This window comes from Plasmodium vinckei, assembly GCF_900681995.1.
Source record: "Plasmodium vinckei vinckei genome assembly, chromosome: PVVCY_10".
NCBI classification, from domain to species: domain Eukaryota; phylum Apicomplexa; class Aconoidasida; order Haemosporida; family Plasmodiidae; genus Plasmodium; species Plasmodium vinckei.
Window position 1 is genome coordinate 1388753 of NC_051302.1, and position 23590 is coordinate 1412342.

At 23.9% G+C, this 23590-nt stretch overlaps 5 protein-coding genes across 5 annotated transcripts; 3 read left to right on the forward strand and 2 right to left on the reverse strand.

Moving 5' to 3' along the window:
* Positions 1-171: 171 nt before the first annotated feature.
* PVVCY_1003720 (conserved Plasmodium protein, unknown function) lies at positions 172-1348 on the forward strand (the record flags this gene model as incomplete). Its single annotated transcript, XM_008625817.1, has 2 exons — positions 172-1001; positions 1150-1348. The coding sequence occupies 2 exons, from the start codon at positions 172-174 to the stop codon at positions 1346-1348; spliced, it is 1029 nt and encodes a 342-aa protein (XP_008624039.1).
* Positions 1349-2662: 1314 nt separating this feature from the next.
* On the reverse strand, positions 2663-4060 carry PVVCY_1003730 (eukaryotic translation initiation factor 2 subunit gamma, putative; the record flags this gene model as incomplete). Its single annotated transcript, XM_008625818.1, has 1 exon — positions 2663-4060. One exon carries the CDS (start codon positions 4058-4060, stop codon positions 2663-2665), a length of 1398 nt encoding a protein of 465 aa, XP_008624040.1.
* Positions 4061-6303: 2243 nt separating this feature from the next.
* On the forward strand, positions 6304-6857 carry PVVCY_1003740 (conserved Plasmodium protein, unknown function; the record flags this gene model as incomplete). Its single annotated transcript, XM_008625819.1, has 2 exons — positions 6304-6618; positions 6786-6857. The coding sequence occupies 2 exons, from the start codon at positions 6304-6306 to the stop codon at positions 6855-6857; spliced, it is 387 nt and encodes a 128-aa protein (XP_008624041.1).
* A 676-nt stretch (positions 6858-7533) lies between these two features.
* Positions 7534-9480, reverse strand: PVVCY_1003750 (rhoptry-associated protein 1, putative; the record flags this gene model as incomplete). Its single annotated transcript, XM_008625820.1, has 1 exon — positions 7534-9480. One exon carries the CDS (start codon positions 9478-9480, stop codon positions 7534-7536), a length of 1947 nt encoding a protein of 648 aa, XP_008624042.1.
* Positions 9481-12106: 2626 nt separating this feature from the next.
* PVVCY_1003760 (WD repeat-containing protein, putative) lies at positions 12107-23430 on the forward strand (the record flags this gene model as incomplete). Its single annotated transcript, XM_037634475.1, has 2 exons — positions 12107-22999; positions 23191-23430. The coding sequence occupies 2 exons, from the start codon at positions 12107-12109 to the stop codon at positions 23428-23430; spliced, it is 11133 nt and encodes a 3710-aa protein (XP_037490570.1).
* Positions 23431-23590: the final 160 nt, after the last annotated feature.

A 23590-nucleotide genomic window follows, 5' to 3' on the forward strand; every position in this document is an offset into this window, starting at 1 on the left:
AATTGCATATTTTTAAAATAATTATAAAAAGAAAACCGTATTAAACAACCATTAGTCATGAAATACCAAAAAAGGGGAGAGGAAAAAGCGTAAAACCCATATAAATTGAAAACTTGTTTTTTTCTTTCGCTCTCTCTAATTGTATAGTTTTTTAATAAATAAATAGTAAATATGTCTACTGCAAATTTGTTTTATTTATTTTTTTGTTTTTTTGTATTGAATTATGTATCATGTGTAAATTTACAAATAGGAAATCAAAAATACGCATTATGCTCGAATGCAATAAAAAAAAACTTATTAGATTTTTATAACACGCTAAGCTTTTTAAAATCCGATAAATATTTGAAAGACAATATTAAAAAAATTAATTTATACACCAGGTTTCGAAAACGATTGTACAAGGACAGATTAAGTGTTTATGCCAATGTTATTATAAAGGATAAAGATGAAGAAGCAGCTGTAAAAGTAACAGAAGAAAAGGAAAATAAGGAAGAAGGTGGTGGTGATGACGAAGAGAAAGGCATTACCAATTCAATAGACCCTGATATTTTTGCAAATTTTTTAAAATTTAATAAAAATAATTTTTTTTGTATTGACGAACTTGGATTAGATGTTAGCATTCCATTGTTAAAAAATACAAATTTAGGGGCAAATGTAGTTTATCAACTTCCTAAGGCTGTATATGTTAATGCTTATGCAAACGCATATAATACTGTTATAAAAGGAGAATTTAATACTATCGACTTAATGAAAAAAATAAGTTTTTTCCAATTTTTTGATAATTTTTATATTAATGCTAACTATGATTTTAAAAGTGAGAAGGCTCTTATAAATTTGGAAAGTAAACTATATGAGTATTATAATAAGTATGGCGATAAAATTAGTTTTAACAACAAAGTAATAATTGAAAGAAATAACAAAAATGATTATGACGGTTCAGTATGTCTTTCTCTAAAATATAATAATAACATATTTACCCCCATCTTTAATTTTAAGGACAAGTAATATAATATGCATATTAATCTATAAATTTATGTTATTAATGATATTTTCTAAATTATAATAAGTATCCAAATATATATTTATTTGCATCGATTAGAATACGCATTATTTCAAAATTTTATATTTTTATATTTCCCTTTTTTGTAGGTCTCACGAGCTTTTATATGACAATGTAAATGGAAACAGAAAATTTAGTGTAAAAGTAGATAAAGACAAGAATATACATTTCAATTATTTATCATTTGATAAAGTGAATGAATCAAATAAATATTTATTATTTTTTAACTTCTTATTCTCAAATCCAATGCAATCAATTATAACATTGAAACGAGAATTCATTTTTTAAACTAATTTACATGCTATATATATATATAATCCTGAGAAATAAAGCATTTAGAATAAATCTATGCACATTGAGAGGGAAATTAATATATAGAAAGGAGGCATATATGTAATACTTCCATATATTTTAACTAGCATTCCCATGCATGTAAATATATAAAGAGATGGATACGATGAAAAAACTAAGTTTATGGGATATATAAAACTTAAAAAATGGAAGAACTTATAGAAAGTTATTTTTTATTAGATACTTAGAATAAGTTTATATAGCATATAATAAATATGTAAGTGTTTAATATGTTACATGGGCGAGAATAATTATTTCTGTTGTTTCTGCTTTTTTTTAAAATATTTATATTTTTATGAATTCAAAAAGTATTTAAGTTATATGTACATATATTTACTGTATTTTTTGTCCTAAGTATGTTTCGTGGGCAAGAATTAATTTTCAAAAATTATGTTTTGTATGCATATATATTATATTTGCATTTTTATTACATATACCATATTGCATACGTGAAAAAAAAGATATTCGAAATTGCATGGAAAATAATAAATGGGTGTATTTTTTTATAATAATTATGGATATATTAAAATTTTATATATATATTTTGTTTTTTAGTTTTTATAAAATTATATTAGCTTATGTTAGTATTGTGTTTAAAGGTTCATATCTACAGTCATGTATTCATTACTTATGTACAAATATGTATAGACATTTGGCAATATGTGCATATGTGTATATGCGCATTAATGTATTATTTTTTTTATTATTTTTTTAAACATATTTTCATTGATTTTCATATGTATGTGTATTATTTAATTATTCATGAATTTTAATTGCTTAATCAAACAATAAAAAAAGGTAAAATTTTATTTCGCTTAAATCAATGCATGATCATATGCATTTATTTCTTACGCTTTAACAAATCATCATAATATTAAATTCAATGTATAATATGGATATACATAATTTTTATTTTCATTCGAATTTATGTTAATACTAAGAGGTGGTTTAATAAAATTTTCATAAAAATCATTATATGTAAATATTAAAAATTAAAAATTATAATTTAAACCAAATACAAGAAGTTATTCGCGTAGCATAAATATAAAATTGTATGCATGTAAGTGAAAACGAAGAAATGAAAAATAAAAAGAGGTATCGAGAAAAAAAATACACGAATGAACATATATTCCATGTTATTATATGTCCAAATATTGTACCAATAATTTAAATGGATTCTTAATTTTAGCCTGCTTTTACTATATGAGCATTTTTGATGCTTTCATTTTCCTTTTACCACAGTCATTTTCATCAAATTGGCTCCTGAAGATCTAAGGGCTTTCCTTTATTGATTTGACCCCATCCAATTAAACGCCAATGCTTATCTACTCTTCTACTAAGAGCAATTTTATCTCCGATTTTTGTGCATACTGGCCCTGTTAGCTCCAATTTGGCTAGTTCATTTTTGATACCCATAACTCTGCATCCAATAGATGTTGATCCAATATTAATCATTAAGAATTCTCCATTTTTGAGTTTGGCAACTTTTGTATTTTTTTCACCATCTTGTGATTTTACACCTAATAATCTTCTTAGTAAATAATAAGAAATTTCAATTTCTGCAAAACAATCAGGCAATTTATTTAAATGACCAATGACCTGACCAACTAAACGATCAGCTCGTGTAAGAATTGGATCGATTCGTGTACCTACACCAATTAATCCACCTGGCACAGCATATTTTAAATTATTATTCTCAGCAAACATAGATAATATTTTGGAAATAATTGGTCTGCAAGTAATTTCTCCCTTTTCATCTTTTGATATAATACCGGGTCTAATTTCAATTTGATCCCCTACTTTTAATACTCCATGTAAAATACTACCACCTGCTACACCACCTTGTAATCCTTCAATATCTTCACCAGGTTTATTAACATCAAAAGATCTAATAACAATCATATGTGGTGATGAAATAAAATCTCTTCTTGGTATACTAATTTGAGTAACTATATATTCGCATACTACATCTATATTATATTTTAAAACTGCACTAATAGGTATAATAGGTGCACTATCAGCAGCTGTACCTGAAACGAAATTTCGAATTTCTTCTTGTTGTTTTAATGCTTGTTCTTCTTTTATTAATTCTACTTTATTTTGTAAAATTAATATGTGCTTTAATCTCATAATTTCAACAGCAGCCAAATGCTCAGATGTTTGAGGTTGTGGGCATGATTCATTACCTGCCACTAATAAAAGTGCTGCATCCATAACAGCTGCACCGTTTAACATAGTAGCCATTAAAATATCGTGCCCTGGGCAATCAACAAAAGATACATGCCTTAATAATTTCATTTTAGAATTGCAATTTTCACGAGGGCACATAGGATCATCCTCTTTGCTGCTTTCATAAGATTTATAGCATTCAGGTGGTGGGCAATCTGGGTTTGTGCATTTATATATTTTTGCATTAGCATATCCTAATTTTATAGTAATGTTTCTTTCCTTTTCATGTTTAAATCTAACAGTATGAACTCCTGATATAGCATGTACCAATGTTGATTTACCATGTGCGACATGCCCTATTGTGCCTAAATTTATCGTAGCTTGTCTGCTTATTACATCTTCACTTAATGGTGTTAATTTAGTCACATCTAACGTTTCTAAATTTTGTTCCGCTAGTTTATCTTTTTCATTAATAACCATTTTAAATTAATATTGATATGAGAAAAAATGAGGAAATGTACTATTTTCTGTGTATATTTTATTAGGTAATGTATTTTATTTATATATTCTTACAATTTTTTTACGTGAATTATGCACTTGACTAATGAAATTTATGATATTTTTTCCAAAATTATCAATTTATTTCACACTTGTTTTACTTTTAAAGATATGATTAAAAAAAAGGTTTTATTTTTTCTTTTTTTCCTATATTCAGAATAGGTGTAGATAAAATGTTTATGTATGCCAATGGTAATTTTCAACCTTGAACATACATACCTAATATAATTTTATTAATTATTTTCGTGATTTTTTTAAATATATTATAATAGGTTTACTGAAAATAAGTCGCATCATTTATGTTTATCCTTTTCTTCAATTTTTAGTTCATATTTATTTTTTCTTTTTTATGCATCTTTCTTTCTCCATACAGTTTTATAGTGTTTTGCCATAATAACATGGATCCTGAATATTCTATGTTGTTATGTTTTTAGTGCAATGCTTATAAATTTACACGAAAAAATGCATAATAATATATATTTATTTTATTATTATTATTTTCTTCTATTAATTATATATATATTATTTAAAAAAGTTTTTGTTTTTTTATTTTTATTTTTTATTATAATTGTTCGTGGAATTGTTTTATATAGCTTATAATTTTCATTATATTATAAACTCTGCATTTTTACTACTCATAAGGAAAAATATGTATATATACGAATATGCAATAATATGTTTTATAATTTATTTACATGGGGTTATAGGCATTTAATTTATATATTTCCATATGTATATAATGCAGCAATTATAATATATATATACAACTTAATATAAATATACTATCTTTTACTATAACGGAATAAAATATATATAAAATGTTTCGTTACGTTGCAGTTTTATTGTACCTAATATTGTACGCATGTATATTTATTTATATATGCATTTTGTATATCTCGAAAGGTATAGCTTATAAACCCCTATGATATATCTAAAAAAAAAATTTATAATTTTAAATATCATAATCACTTTTGACGTTAAAAAAAAGGATACTCAAAATAACATTTTTCAGTTCATTGGAATGATAATTATAAGCTTCTTTACTTTTAAAATAGTACAAAAAATATATATGCGTATGCATATTTTTATATATCCATCGTATAAAATTTTTTCAAATATATGTTGTGTATAGATAGCTGCCATTATATAAAATATATTGTAAGGAGGTGAAAAAACATCAAGCATTTTAAGCGAGTAAAGAATTGTGAAACTATATAGAGCTAATCCTTATATGTATGTCTCAATCTATTTTTATTTTTACAATAGTTTCAATTTTTATAATAATTTTCCTTATTTATGAATTGTTTTTTCTAATATTTATAAAATAGAGAATATCATTAGGTATAAATATTTTTTATATTTATATATGAATATACCAAACTTATTATTTTAGAGGTACTGGTTAAAAATATGAATATAGAAATCTTTTATTTTAAATGAATAGGTTACACCAAATATTAGGAAAAGGCCATGTATTGATTTTTGTATTATATACACTAATAAATTATTCTTACGCAATTGCAAATTTTAAATCCTATAATTTAAAGGAGATATAATAATATGAGAATATGGTTATTATACAATTGCTGGTATTAATAAATTCCAAAGAAAAAAAAGAAAGATTGTCGTTGTTCATAATAATTTCGTTTTTTCAAGATTGGGATAATTAGTGAAATTATGATTTATAAGCCATTACATATATAATATATTTATGCATTCATTCGACTATTATTAAGCGTAGTATAGTATAATTTGGATATATATTCTTTTTAATAATAAAAAGTATGTAAGGCAGTTAAAAGAAAAATATACATTTAACTAAATATTTATTTCCGATATCATTTTAATATATTATTCCTATTTCCACCAATCATATAAATGGGAGAGCATCGAAAATGTACATATATTTTAAATTAAGAACAAAACTATGGCATTCTTTAAAAAAATTGTAATAAATTAGTGAAAAAAAGTACTTAAAAATGCCATACTGATGTTTAGATAATTCGATTAAAGGAGTGTGTATGTTTGCTGATTTGTATAATTGTATAAATATGTATTTTGTTTACTTAAGTTATTTTAATGTTTAAAAGAAATAAATCAAATATATATAAACCGGGTTTTGTTTCTTTTCTCATGCATATATATCATACTCATATTTCGCTAAAATGTATAAAATAACCAATTTAAGAAATCGCATACCTAGTAACACAATTTTAAAAAATACACTGCTCCAAAACCCTATAGGAAAAATAAACTTACCACATTTAAATGCCCCAAATAAAATAAATATTAATAAGGGGAACATATATATAGATAATTTTAATGAGAATAAAAAGTTTAGTGAACTGGAAAAGGATTTTTTTACGCTATTTATAAATAATAATATTTTAATAGATCTAAAAAAAACATTTAACGAGCAGAGCAATAAACAAGTATTACTCTTTTGGAATAGAAGTCCAGGCGCAAGATACCCCAAAAAGGTAAATATTATGTTGTTTTATATATTTAATTATAAGAAAATTTGTGTTCATTTCTCTACAGTTGCATTTGTATACATATGTGCATGGGTGTATACATCTTGTGCAAAGACATAATCACGTTTTTTACTTTTTATTTCTTGTTTTTTTAATCTTAACCAATCTTTCAGGCGAATAATGGAGCACGACCAGATTGCCGTTCGCTTCGAAAAATCAGGAAGAGACTTAAAACAGGGAAATGAATGCTGAGTAATATCAAGCCAAGAGTGTTTGACTTATAAGCAAATAGATAGTGTAAATGCATATATGCATAGTCACTTTAACTAAAATTAAAAAATAGAATTGTTTTATTTTGTATAATATAGATTTAATTTCGTACAATTTATGTTATTTTATTTTGAAGTTTTTTAAAACACTTTTTTTAAGAACTAACAACTTTGTTCTTTACATTTTTGGAATATTTATTATAATTAAGCAAATTAAAAAATATTAATATGAAATAATACATATATTTTTTTCTACCATGAAAAAAAAAAGAATTTTGCATATGTTGCATTGTGGTTATATTTGACTTATATGTGTGTGTATACGCGCATGTTGTTACCCACTAAGACTAGATACATATGAAAGGTTTCATGGTTTATAACATTGCAATAAAGAGTAAATAAATACCCTCGAAATGCACAAGAAGAAATATAGAGATCGCCCATAACGATATTTTTTTTAATAAAAATAGCAGATTAACAGTTAAAAGACAATTCTATGTTTATAAAAAATTTGTGTCTATCAAATAAAAATAGTTTTATAATAGTAGAAACGAATCACCACAAAAAATGAAGTAATACATTGGAAGCAATCAAACAGAAAAAATAACAAGTTACACAAAAAATACGCTATCTCAAAAAATAAATAACGCAATTAGAATAAACGACCATAGGGCATAAAGTCCTTATGGTAGAATGCTGAAAGACGCATTTCAAAAAGTTTGACATAATCAGAATTCATTTCACTGAGTAAATCTCTGAGTTCTTTTTTATATTTCTCCAATACAAACATATACAGTTCTCTATTTGATGGATCTAATTGTAGATGTGTTGAACCTTTTTGAACAAGTGAAAAAACATCTAATTTGACTTTTTGTATAATATCTAATATTTTCTTTTTCTTATATTCAAAGAACGCATGATTGAAACCATAAATAGGTTCTCTCGTTAATTCACCAAGTGCAAATGATTTAACAGTTGGATCATATGGAAGTTGATCTTTATTTTGGGGTTTTTTAAACTTGTTTAAAAGTACGTTAAAATGTATTTCTTTTAATACTGGTTTTCTAGGGGTATGAGTAAGTAACTGTCTCATTCGGCCATGCATATTTGATATAATATTATTGTAAATGGTCAAATTTTTAATACAAGAAGAAAACATTCTAATGGATTTTGCAAAGTGGTCATACAAATATGCATGTGCTTCGAATATACTATCTTTTTCCATATATCTGTCGCATACTTCATCAAGAGAATATCCGGTATAGTACAAAGTTATTCTCACCATATTGTTTTCCAATAATCTGAATTTTTTTTCGTGATATTCAATATCTTCTATAATTTCTTTATAAATATTATCGACATGTCTCCTACTTCTATAACTTAGTCCTGATTTTATTAGATACAATTTCTTCTTAAGCGCATCCTTAACATTTACTCTAACCTGTTTAAAATATTGGCGGAAATGGTCTTGCTCAAGTATCTCAAATAATGAATTTTCAATATGGCATTTAATGGATTCATGTAAAGCATTCTTAAAAAATTCATCATAAGATCCTTTATTATTATTATTTATATATGATTTAATATCTTTTTTTTTTAATAATTTTTCTAATTTTCCAGGGTTTAATAAACAATAATTTAGTTTATGTAAATTCGGAAATTCACTTTCGGGTATATCATAATCATTTGCTAAATTAATATAATCTACACTTTCAGGTAAATTGATTAAATCGAATACAACCAATTCATTTGGTATTGCATATGGACCAAAAGTATTAACTGAATTACCAAATTTCAATTTTGAGTCGTGACCATTTGTTCTAGTTAAATTATTCCTTCTTAAACAACTTATAAATTTTGTTCCGTTACTTTCCATTAGTTTAAAATCGTTTTTCTTAAATTCTTCTATTGATTCTGGATATATATCAAATAAAAAATTATCATTTGGGCATGAATGTACTTTTGCCACTTCAGTTAATGTAAATTCTTTATCATAACCCAATTTATGCATTGTTTTTTTTAAACGGTGTGTGTAATCTGGTGTATATTTTATAAGTGGTTTATTGTTTTCATCTACTTTTACATCAGTTTCTTCTTCTTCGATAGTTTCATCATTTGATTCCTCTCCCTGTTTTAAGCTATCTATTGTTTTTTTACTAAGTAAACTGTAGTCTCTATCTTTTAATAATTCAGGATCACCCGTAGCCTTCATTTCTGTTTTCTTTTTCCCTTTTTCTTTATTTTTTTTATTTTCTTTATTTTCTTTATTTTCTTTAATATCATTAGAAGCGTTATCTTGACTTTGATTGGCGGCATCTGCAGGTAGTGGTTCATTTGTTTCTGGTACGTTTTCTTGAGCATTGTTATCTAATTCATTTTTATTATCGTTGCCATCATTTTCTTCTTGTAAAAATGACACTTTGGGGAACATTTTCGTGAAATAATTATAATCGCTTAATTCCTCATTTTTTATACTTGGACTGTTGTAACCATGTGAATAACTGGATATAACATTAGAATCCCGTACGTTAAATGCAACAGAGCTATCTTGAAGCACCAATCGGGAAAGTATGAATAAATTCACAATTTTAATAAACATTTTTCCAACAAAATTAAATAATAGTAAAATTTCTATTAAAAGCAAATGTGTTAACTCTGATTCACAAGAATATCTAAATTTGACTTTTTAAAGCAAAAAATATGATTTTAAAAAAATATCTATGTATATATATTTATTGCATAATTTTTTACAACTATAACTTATGGTATGCTTGGTGCAGATTATGTAAATGAAAAATAGACAAATTCTAAATTAAAACTTATCGTTTCCAAAAAATAATACTTATAACAAAAACTAATATCACATACTTCAATTTATATAACATATGGTTTTTATACAATAAAAAATATATATGAAATAATAGAAAAATAAATAAAACCCTAAACAAAACCAAACAAATTTAAATATAACCGAATAAATTGTTATCAATTAGTATTTATAGAAATATTTCTGCAATTTTACGCATATTGGTTTATCACTGTATTTTTTTCATACGATTCTATGCAATTGAAAAATTTATTTATAATTTTTTTCATGAATAAAATGTACATGTTTTGCTATATTATATTACATATTTCCTAAAATTTGTCTATCCTTTTTTGCACAAAACTTGATTCAAATGTTTGCCCCTTTTTTAGAATTGCCCATTTCTGCTTATGAGTGCTTTCTTACAAAAAAACATTGCTATGTGTAATGTAAAAAAATTAAAAAATAAAATAGAGAGCATTATTCATTACCATTGTATGCCAGTTTACATTTATTGGATTCGAAAAAAAATTATTTATAGGAATTTCCTATTTAATTGAAACGAGAAAAATATTGTAATTGGACCGACATTATACACATATGGTGTATAACATAGTTTATAATGTTGATTTTAATTGATTTATATTTTTACTTTATTTTATTATTTTTAATATGTATTTCCTTTTTTCATTCTTTATCGTGTTTAATATGGATGATTTGTGCCACTTGGGGCATGAAATATAGACAAAAGAAAAAATATTTTAAATATGAAATGTTTTAAAGAATTAAAATTATTTTTTGTTTTAGAAAATGTATTTTTTCATCGACTTTATCATGCTGTGAGTTGCATTATTATATTGGAAAAAATAAATGGTGAAAAATGAAAATACACCACATGTGTCTCCAAACAAAAATATATCTAGGGATACGCATATACGTATGATTAACATTATATGTATTTTAGAAAGTTTACATAAGAAAATTATCAACGAAATGTTTCCAAAATAGTATGTAAATTTATAATTTTAATAAATATTTACAACAGATATATGCTGCATTAATAAAAATTCACAATTTTACAAAGTTGCAATCAAACATAATAAAAGTATTATTTCTTTTATTTACTGATTCTATATTTTAATGCATTCTATTAAAATGGAATTAACCACATCACATAGCATATAATATCTCATTGTACTAATGGTATTTCTGTCGATAGATACCTTTATATTTAAACGAAAAAAAATTGTGTATGGCATATTATTTTAATATAATTATTATAATATATGCATGTAATTATATAAAGGCATAGCATGGCTGTTATTTCCTTTCTTTTGTCTAAAGAAATACAAATAAATTTTAATAATTTAAAAAATATTTTTATATAATTTATTATGGGCATCATACCATATGTGTACTTCCTTTTTTTACGGGTAAATTAGTAAAATTATTTCCATATACAAGGAAAAAAAATGTACTTATTTCTTTTCATTAAAAAAATTGTCAAAAATATCAGAACAAAAAAGGAAGTTTACAATTTATGTGGAGGACACATGTAATAAATATTAAAGCTGAATAACTGGAACATCACGAAATATGTTATAATTTAATTTTAAATATTTTAATGATATTGTGTACTTGTTAATCAAATGCTTATGAGACAGGTATATTGAGTTTTTTATTTTAATTAGTTAATTTGTACATTATTTTATTCTTTTTAGTTTAAACGATTTAAATTAATTTATATAACCTCGATTTGTTGTTTATATGTTTTTCACTCTACAAACAGTTGGTGAAAATTACATAAAATATTTTTACCACTTACTATATTTTTATTATATTTTTTCAAGACTGTACTTAAAAAGCATTTAAGTTATAATAAAGCATTTGCATACGGTTTTAGTCAAAATATATTAAAATAATTTTAAATAAAAATAATGTAATAATAAAATAGGAAAAAATATAGATACATATGTACACGGAAAAATATAGAACATACGCATTTTATAACAGCATGCATTATATATATTTTTAATTGATTATTCGTAGAAAATTATGTTTTTTATATTTTATTATATTAATTTTTTGTTTAATCATATATAATTAAAATTGTGCTTAAATTTTGTATTATGAATATTTTGAATTTTGAAAAAAAACTACAAGTTATGTTTCATATTCTTTGATTGTTATTAAGCCAACCTTTTTTTACCGTTTTGCACAAATTTATTGTGTAAATTAAAAAGAAAGGATATAAAATGAATTTCCTTTTTTTTGTTTCTTTATCGATTTCTCTAACATATCTTTAATTTTTCCTATAAAAATATAAAAGATATCAAAAATAACAGCATATATTTATTTAAGAGTATTGCAATGCTTGCATCCACCTCCATAACCTTATAACATGCAGAGATAAGACAGAATGAAAAAAAAAAAACGTTTTCCAAGATTTAATAACCCTTGGGAAAACGTGAAAAGCCTCAAAAATTGCGACATTGATCTGGTATTTTCCTATGATTTGAGCAAAGGTGTTAATAATAAGTTTGTTTCATTTGCTCTTAATTTATTATCGGTTAGTAAAAAATATGATTTAATATTTATAAGTTATGATCAGTATATTCACATATACGAATTAAACAAACTTATAGATAATAGTAAATGTTATAGAAATGAACATTTTAAGAGTGAAAAATCGAAGAGTATTAATAGTTTTATAAAATATGGAATAGAAAAAGGTAATAAGTCTTTTAGGAATTTGAATAAACTTATATATGCTTATGACGATGTTAAAAAAAGTTTAGATTTAAATGAATGTTGTATTCCTTATCCTTCAATAATATTATCTCCATATATGAATTCCAAAGGATATGTTAATATAAAATGTGAAGAAGACAAAAATTATGATAAAAGCTTATTAATATCAGTTGGATGGTCTGAAGATACGAATGTTTATTATATTGACAAAATTGCAGAATGTATAAATATTAAAAATAATATAAAATATTTATTAGAAAAAGATGTATATGATATGGCGAGATTTGAAAAAAATGATTTAAATATTAATGAGAAATATCACCTCAATATGGGTAATAGTTTTTTTCAAAGTTTTACTGATCCATATCATTTTTTAAAAAAAATAAAAATCGACGAAGATAATTTTATATTAAATTTATTATATAATAATGATGATAACAAAAGCAATACCAACAACATTTGTAATGGTTATGATGATGCCTTTGAGTTGTCCTCAAGCTTGAATAATTTTGATTATTTAAAAAACACTGAAAAACAGAAAAGAAATTGGCGTTTATATAAGTTGGCAATTAAAAGTAAGAGGAAAAGAACAATAAAAAAGGCACACACCAAATTAAATCAAATAAAGGGGTTAGATAAAAACTCAGATGCTGCTAGCATTGATCTTGAAAATGCTCGTCAAAATTCGAATGATAAAAAAAATAAATTGGGTATCTTAAACTTTTATAATACTGAAAAAAAAAAAAATGGAATATATGTATACAAAAAACGAATAAATAAAATCACTAAAATTGAAAACCGAATATTTAATAAAAACGTGTCTCTTAATATAAGCCTATATAGAAGGTATTATAAATATATTTCACAAAATGAAGAAAATATGAAAAATGGAATTTATATGAGCAATATAACTGATTCAATAGATATAAATTCTTACAATGGGGTGAAAAAAGGAAAAGAAAAGCGAAACAAACAAACAAAATTTCGAGTAAGTGACATTTATAGTAGTCTTGAAAGTGCTGAAGAAGAGGCAGAAGAAGATGACGAAGAGTCATATGAAAAAGGAAATAGAAATTCAAATAATTTAAAAAAAGCATATATAAAATTTAAAAAATTAAATCAAAATTACGATTTAAAAAATGATGAATCAGATATAGAAGAAATTACATTTTATAAAAAATATCATGGTGATACTTATGTGGGGTATAATTTGAGAAATAATTTACACATAGATGAAAAAAACAGTTACATAAACGCAATTAGAATGGAAGATGAATTTTTTAATGAATATATAAAGTCTTCTGATGACGAAGATGGATATGATAGTAACATTGAAAATGTAAATAGCATAACACAAATGAAAAGGCAAACAATACAAGAAAATACAAACAAATTAAAAATTATAGATAAAAATATGAAGGGATATAGGGAAAATATAAAGATATTAGATAAAATAAAAGAAAGCAGAAAAAAAATTGTTAATTTTTGGAAGTTATATATAAAAAAAGAATACTACAATGCATATAGTAAAAAGTTAGAATCGTTTTTAGATCCATGTACTAAAATAAAATATCATAATATATGGAATCAATTTGATATATTTTCATTTGATTTATTTAATTTGGGATATTATGATCAGATATTAAAATCGTCTTATTTATTTGTTGAACCAGATATTGTATTTAATAACAAACATTGTTGTAAATCTGATACATCAACTTGGGCTATTTCTTTTAATTTTTCTAAAAATTTATTAGCAATTGGTTCAAATACACATAATATAAATATATACAATTTGAATAACTTTTACTATTTTAGAAAGAGGTACAACTATGATGAAGCAACCAAATTTTTTAAAAGCACTTTTATCGATAAAAAATTTGAAACCAGTAATTTATTTGAAAACGGCTTTAAATGTTTATTAGAAGCTTGTAATATAAGTGATGGAAATGTTTTTTTTAAAAAAGGTAGAAAGAGACGAATTGATAGGAGGATGTGTGAAAATAGAAATAAAGGAAATAATACTAAGTCCCATAACCTTGACGATATAGACAACATTTGGATTAATATAAATGCAGAAAATTATAATAAAAGTATGAAAAAAATATGTGAATATAGTTATGATTGTGAAGAAGAATCAATGCCTGATAGGAAATATGATGATATTTTCGAACAAACTGGAATAGATAATCTATTAAAAATAAGAAAGAAAAAAAAACAAAATAGGAATAACTTTGACAGTGATAATGAAAGTGTGATGGAAAGACAACATAAAATGAAACTTTGTATAAACGAAATAAACACGAGTACACTTTACAAAAATAGCTATATTCCGGTAAACTTATTAATACTATTTAATAGAAGGCGAGAAGTTTTGAAAAATAGTTTATTAACAATATCATTTAATTTTCCTAGAGATTCAATTATGCTTTTTTTAAAAGAAACTAATTTAGGGGATGAAATTTGTAAAATAAAATGTAAAAGGAAATATAATATTAAAAGTATAATAAAAAGTATGAGGAATTTATATAGTAAAAAACATGAATCCACCGAATGGAATAATTTAAAATTATTTAGTAACCATACTGTGATAAATAATAATTATTATTATTTAAAAAATTGGTATATTAAATATTTACGTAACAATCTTATATTAACAATAAATAAAAAGTATTTCTTAATGCAACATAAGAAAAATGTGAAAAAATCAGGTTGTGGAAAAAAGTGTAGTAGTATAAATGGAGGCATAAATAAATACCTATTTAGTGATGAGTATATAAATAAATTTTTTAATACCATCTATAGATCCGAAAAAAAATGTTTTAATTTTATGGAAAAAGAAAATAAGAGTATTATAACGGAGTGTTTTGAGAAGAGAGATGAGAAGTGTTGGAAATTTTGCAAGTGCTTAAAATGTGATAAAAACAAAAAGTTGTTGCTATATACTAATATATATAGCTACAAATACGCAAACGAAGTGTTGAAAAGTATATCCACCAAATTTAGAAAGTTTATTAAAGAAAGACATGGCTTTAATTTTCTATATACAAATAAACTGTGTTCTAATTTAAATGATATATTTATAGTTTTGGATAAAAATCAGACAAAAGAAGACATATATAACTATACAGATGTGTCTCAAAAATATATTAATAATCTAAAAACAGTTATAAGTAATATACATACCCATTCTATAGTGGGAAAATGTTCAAATTGTAAACAGCAAAGCTCAATCGTGAAAACATTTGCAAAAGAAAACACCGAACCGCACGAATCGGAATTATATGCCAAAAAAATTTTAATAATTTGCGAATTACGTGATCATAATAGTAATATATTAGACAAGATATTATTAACAAATGAAACAATAGATGAAAATGCCGATTTTTTTTCTGCTTCATTTTCTGGGAGTGAGGATGATGATCCGAGCAATAATGATATATTTCCATTCCATTTAAATAAAAAAAGCAAAAATCGTAGTAATACAAATAATAATGGAAATAACGATAACTCGAATGATGAATACAATGAAAGAAACGAAAATTTCGCAAAAAAAAAAAAGAAAAAAAAAAAGAGTTTTAAAAGAGGAATTGGAAATAAAAGGCATTTAAGTGGTATTCTAAATCAAACTATTAAAATGGAAATATTTGAATTAATTAAACATAAACCCAAAATAACACTAAAAAATAATAAAAATAAATTACGAAAACATAAATTTGCAAATATTATTAACAATAATTCTTCGATTAGTTCAGGATCAGATTCAAAAGAAAGTAGTTCATCACACCATAGCGTGCAAATTAATGATAATGTAGAATATTTGAGCTATCATGCATTTAGAATGAATAACAATTTGGACGGTTTTGAAAACACAGATATATTGAACGATATAATCAGTAATAATAGCGATCGCTATGAGAATACAAATGAACATGATCTTAATACAAGCCAAACAATAAATATAAATGTAATTAGTGGGACTCGTAGAATGTTCAGAGGGGAATATAATTATGGATTTTCTAATAACGAGGAAATGCTTGCTCGAGCATTAAATAATTTTCGAATTCTTAGAACCGGACTTTTTAATAATTCTAGAAATGATTCTACTAGTAATTCCAATGACAATAATTTAGGATCGAATGTGGTAAATCAAAATACTCATCGAATTGTTAGAGAGTCACCAAATAATTCTCAAGGAAATTCAATAGGTGGTTCTAACGACAATAACGATTCTAATAGTGCTTATATCTTCACTAATTGGAATACTCCTCATTTAAATATTTTCCCTAATATATCCATGTATGAATATTTAAATAATGTGACTCCATCAGCCAATGCATCCAATTTAAACGCAAGGACTACAAATGATAATAATGAAAATGAGAACAACATACATACTGAAAATGATAATAGCATAGCCATGAATGCATATACAACTTCAAATATAAATAATAATTTGAATTCCACTGAGCAGAGCAACGCATATGTAAGAGGGAACTATGGTGATGAATTAAATGAAAATAATTATGCTTATAATAATATAAATTATGATGTAAATACAAATAATATAAATATTCGAAATAATCTTTCAAATGATATTTCTAATCTCGTGCAATTAAATAATAGTAATGAGTTGGTTTTTCTTAATGTTGTATATAATAACGCTTCGGAAAATGGAGTTGAAAATATGGATAGATTCCCCTTTTTTCATTTAACTAATGCATATTTAAATACAAATGTTATGAACAACGTTGAAAGGAATATGATAAATAATTCTGTTCACGAAAATAATACAGATATAAATTCCGCCAATAATGTTATTGGTAATTTTGTTGGCAATATAGATGATAATGGTGAAGATTATGCTGAAAACGCAAATAATAATTTGGAGGGTAATGCTACAAATGATCCAAGAAATAACACAGGAAATAATATAAGACGAAGTGCAGGAACTTTATGGGGGAATTTATTGAACAGAGTAAACGCAAACATGAACGGCCAAATAGCAAGACCGAACCTACTTAGTCTTAATAATGTAAAAAATTTAATAATAATGGAAAGTTTAAATCGTTTAAAAAATAAAGTCAAAAAAATAAATGAATTAAACAAAAAGTTTAGTGAAGTTCCATTTAAATTAACCCATATTACTGAATTAAAAAAATATGATGTAAAAATTAAATATGTATATACCTTATCAAAAAGTGCAGATGAAATTTTTATGAATTATAATAATATGGATAATTCAGACTTACAGTACAATTTTGTTATTATATGTGAAGGAGTTCAAGAAAAATATATAAATAAGCATCCTTTTGTAAAAAATAAAAAGAAAAATGAAAATTATCAAATGGAAAAAACAATTAAAAAAAAGATAATTCAAGTAAATGATATAAATAGTTATTTCAATGGTTTAGATAAATTACATGAAACTAATGAAGAAGACAATAATGTCAGCCCCTTTATGAAATCTGAAGGGGATTATGAAAACTCAATAAATAGCAGCATGCTCCGTATTATGAATTCAGATAGTTTTCAAAATGATGAAAACAATATTTTTAGAAATAATGGAAAGAGTTATAAAACTGAGGAAAATTACAAAGACTGTATTGGTGCCGATTTGATTGATGGTGTAAATTATAGTAATGATATGGGAGATTATTCGAAGAAGTTTGATGAATTAGGGAACGACGACGAACTAAAAATGGATATAGATCAAAATGATGCTTATATAGATACATATGATAAATCAGATGAATCGTCTTATTATTCCTTTTCAAGCAATACAGAAAGCGATTTTAGCAATATCGAAGAAACATCATGTGATGAGTGCCCTGAATGTGAGGAGTATTCACAATTATTTTATAATCATAGAAGTAATGTAATAAAATTTAAATCGGCATATAAATTTATAAAAGGTAAATACTCTATTTTATTTACAAATAATTTCAATGTAGATATAAAAAGTAACAAAAACGGAGAAATTATAAAATATTATTTAAAGCAAAATCGTTCTGAAAAAAAATCATTCAACCCTCAAAAAAAAAATAATAAAGAAGCTAAAATTGTGGCTCTACATATGAAGGATTTTGATTACAAATCAGATGATACTTCAAATAAAAATGAAATAAAAAGTGAAAATATTAAAGACAATGAAAATAGCGAATATAGCGATGAATATAATGACAATGATGAAATCATAATTGATTCAAAATGGATACACAAAACTTTATTGCAAGAAAATTATTATGAGTGCAAAGAAGAAAAATGCGATGAAAAGAAAACGAAGGAAGAAAAAAGTAACGAACAAATTAAGGAAGTTTTCGAAAAAACAGACAGTGTAGGAACCAAGAAAATAAGTGAATATATGATTGACAAGGAAAATGATATAAATGATTGGATCAAAAACAAACTAAAAGTGGAAAAAATAAAACGATATTACAATTGTAATGTAAGTTCGCTAATTCAATATAAATCAAAAGAAATAGCAAAATACTTATTTGATGAAAAAAATATAAAATATTTTGAAAAGTTTTTTACTTGTACATTATTAAAAAATAATTTTCGTGACAAAATAAAAAATAATTTAGAAAACGAAGAAAAAAGTTTAGAAAATGAAATTATATCGACTTACTCAAATGTTAGTTTTTATACATCTGATTGGTATGATATATTTTATAAATTTATTTTTGAAACATCACCTAGATTTTGTGAAAAAATTATTAAGCATCATCAACATAATATACCTTGTGTAAAATTTTCTCCTGATGATCGATTTCTTTTGTCTTGTTCTGTTGATAAATCTATTGTTTTATGGAATATATTTAATACAAAAAATGAGCGTTTAGAAAAAAACTATAACATATATGATCATATTTTTCCATCACTACGCCATGAACATAGCTATCGCAAAAATAATGAACCAGATCATGTTATAAACAATGAGTTTGAATATAATACTAAAATTGAAGAATTAAAAGAAAAGGATATAGGAATAGAGAAAGATTGTGACTATCTTTCAGGATATAAAAATTATCCAAATGTGTTATCAAATATATTTGTAAAAATGAGCAACATGAAGAAAAAAATAATCTTTGAAAAGCCTTTTCATAAAACAAAAATGTATAAATTTAAAAAAGAAACCGAACTTATCGATAAAATTAAATCAAGTAACATTGTATGTAAACAAAATTTAAGCAATATGGGTTGGGTAGGCGATTTTGTTATAAAAAAATATATTCCAAAATTTGATTTTTTAAGTGAGTTGTTTCAAGAATTTTCACAATTCGAAGTAACATCATCTTATAATTATTCTATTTATTGCCAATGTGCTTATAAACCAATTAGTAACTTTTTACCCCTATTTGAAAAATATTCTATTTTCCAGTTATTTAGAAGCTCATTTTTGTGTATAAGAAAAAAATCCATCTCAGGCGAATACGCAAAGCAAGAAGAATCAGCTACTCCATGGATGAAAAATCAAAATAAGCAAACAACAGATTTAGAAAGGAATATCATAAAATATTTGTATAAAATTGGGATGAAAAGACAAAAATATTTCTCAGATGGTAATACAAAAAATGTAATAAATATATTGGTAGGAAAAAATATAAATAATAAATATTCAAAGAAAAAATTAAAAAAAATATATAAAGCAATGAAATACATCGCCAAAAGTTTATTAAAGCCATATATTTTAGTCAATCCCCCACGAAATAGTGATTCTTATAATAAAGAAAAAATATTAGAGCTAAAGGAAGGGGATTTAAAATGCAATTCATGTATTTTGACAGATTATGAGTTGGATTATTCAACTAACGATGGGCAAAGATCTTATAAAAATTTAAAAGGTGAAACAAAATATGATTATAATTTTTATACTTATATTAAAAATAAATTGCAGAAAAAAAAATTGAAGCATAAAAATATGCAAAAAAATGGAGTAGACGATTTTAGTTACCTATGTGAGCAAGAACCAAAGGATAAATTAGAATCAGATCATTCTTCTATTTCATTTGATGAAGGAATGGAAGAATTTCTTGAAATTAATGATAGTGTGAATTCGGAAAATTATAATAATAATATAAATGAGTATGATAACCGTTTCGATACTAATAGGGTGAATAGAATGGAAGACGAAAAGGAGAAAGCGAAGAAGAAAAAAACCGACACAAAAACAAAACAAGCAGATGAAGATTTAGATATAGATTATGTAAAAAGGATTCAATTTGAAAAATCTTTAATTTACAAACATATATGTAGAATAAAAAATGATACAAGTATACGATTTTTATCAAAAGAAAACAAAAAAATTAAAAATGCGTATGATATTAATTTTTCGAAATGGAAAACAATATTAGAAAAAGTAATGAATCAATATAGTGATATGAAAATTTTTAGACATATATATAATCATATAAAACGAAAGATTATCAGAAAAAATGTGAAGAAATATTTATTAACGAAACAAAACATATATTTTAATTTCCATGTAACTAAAAATTATAAAGATTCAAAAATTTTGAACGAACTATTGACCAATTATTCTACATATTTTTATGATGGAATTGAAAGTAGAGATAAAGATGGTAATGAGGAAAAACCCATTGATGTTAAAAATATGAATAAACATTTTTATTCTTATTTAAAATTAAAAAGAAATTTAAATAATGATACAAATAAATGTGTAGTTTATTCATCGGATGAAGATAAAAATTGTTCTAATCAAATGAAGGAAAAATCAAAATTTAAAAAGTTGGATTATAACAAGGATATATCATCAAATTCGAAAAATTTGTGTTATACTATTATATTAAAAAATAATTTAGAAAATTTCCATAATGTAATAAATAACATTATTAATATTTCAAATAGAAACAAAATAATAAATCACCACAAATATTTTCGATTAAACTGGGTTTTCAATTGCGACAATTATACTTATATAAAAAGAGAAATAGAAAAAATGAAAAACAAAAAAAAGCCAACCAATATAGCGGATGACGATAATAATAAGTCTAAGAAGTGGTATAAAAAGGGAGAAATTTTTGAAGCATTTTTCAAAGATTTCGATAAATTAGATTTAAGATATTCCCAAAGCGAAGAACCTAATGAAGATGATACATCTTTGGACACAAAATTTAATTATTCTAAAAAGGTAAAATCTGGAATAAAAAAAGGCAAATTGAAAAAAAAGACAAATAATGATATAGAGGGCGCGCTTAAAGAAAGGGCAAAATATAATATATGTTATTTAAATTCAAAAGAGGAAAATTATAAACTTAACTATTTCTACAATTTAAATGTTTTACAAAGGTTGTATAAGCATTGTGGGAATGGTCTAATTATTGTGAATATGCAATATTGCAAAGGAATGAAAACTGAAGAAGAAAAAAATAACAATATTACAAAACAAAATTCGGAAAGCATAAATAATATACGTGGTGAAAATGTAGTATTTGATGTTGATATATTTGTTTGCAAAGATAAATTTAATGATAAAATTGAGCTAGAACATATAAGCAAGAATAAAAAATCAAAAATATTTAAAACGATTATTTTTATTATAAAGGTTAACTTAGACGCTTTGAAGAAATATGTAATGAAGAAAATTATTTTTGAACATAAATTTATTAACAATAAATTTTATATTAATGTAAAAGTTATGAAAATATTTTATTTGACAGCATTACGAAATTGGGGTTTAAGAAATAAAAAGTGCCAAAATGTGTTACGCAATGCAAAGGTTAATAAAAAAAATATATTAAAATCGCATTTATCAAAAGAAGAATATATATTTTTTATGTATTTAACGAAAAATTTATTTAACAATAGATATAAATACTCACTGACAAAAAAATTGGTATATAAAAATGTTGTAAAGATTATTCACTTTATTTTCAACGCAAAGTCTATCAATATAACAAAAAATATAATTAAAAATCCGATCTTTAAACTTTCCAATATTGATGATACATCTATATTGAGTAACGATATTTTTAGTTCTACATTTAAACTATTTTTCTCCTTATTGCCCCCGAAAAAAAAATATATACTTATATTAAACATTTCTATGTTAAGATTTTTATATTCTCATATTAGTGATTCTGTCGAAAGGAAGGGAAAAAAAAATCAAAATTATTATTATAGAAATAATACATGCCATTGTAAAATGGATAAAAAAGAAAAAATCCAGACAATAATAAATAAAGAAGAAAAGAAACAACTAAATAATTATTTAGTATTATCAGCTGATAAAAATAAATTATATTTATTAAAAATGCACTTTACAAAATTAACTAATTCATTTTTTAGTACAAAATTTGTGCCAATAGTTGTTCAACGTATACCACAAGAACATAAAATATTAGGATCCTTTAAATCATCACGTATCAGTTTATTAAAAATAATTTATGAAAAATCATGTATCATTTTAGCTAATCAATATAGTAATATGATAATTATTTATTTTGTAAAAAAGTGTATATATACTAAAACGTACTTTTTGATACCTTATTATACTATCCCCTTATACACTGAAAAAATAGCTAGGATTGCTATTCCGGTAAGAAATATTAACAAAAGTGTGAAAAATTCAGGAAAAATATAAAATGAGATATAATTCACATTTATTTCATTGCACACATTTACACAAGTGTATAAATTTTTTATAAATTTTATCTTTGTTTTGCATTTTACTTAACATTATTGTCACGGAAAATTACTTATTCGATTTTATTTATTACTACTTATCAGGGTTTTAATAGGAACATTATATATGGAAACACCAAACAATTTTTAAATAACATAAATTATAACTTCAAAAATATATTGATAGGAAATGAAAAAGATACTAATGAGGAGAAAAATTTTTATATTGCTGGGCTTGATGTTGTATATGTAAAGGGTGGCGAAAATGATTTTATGATAAACATATATGCAATTTTACTAAGCAATATTATGTTTTGTTACAAATTAAACTTTAGCTATTACTAGCCACTGTAAGCTAAGTATATGGGTTTAGCTTTACACACCGTTGTTATTTATATATCACAGCAATATCAATTATTTGTATCATCATTTATTATTTAGTGTATTTGCATATTCATTTTTTATTTATATGATTATTTATTTAATTTTTTTTTCGTCTAATGTT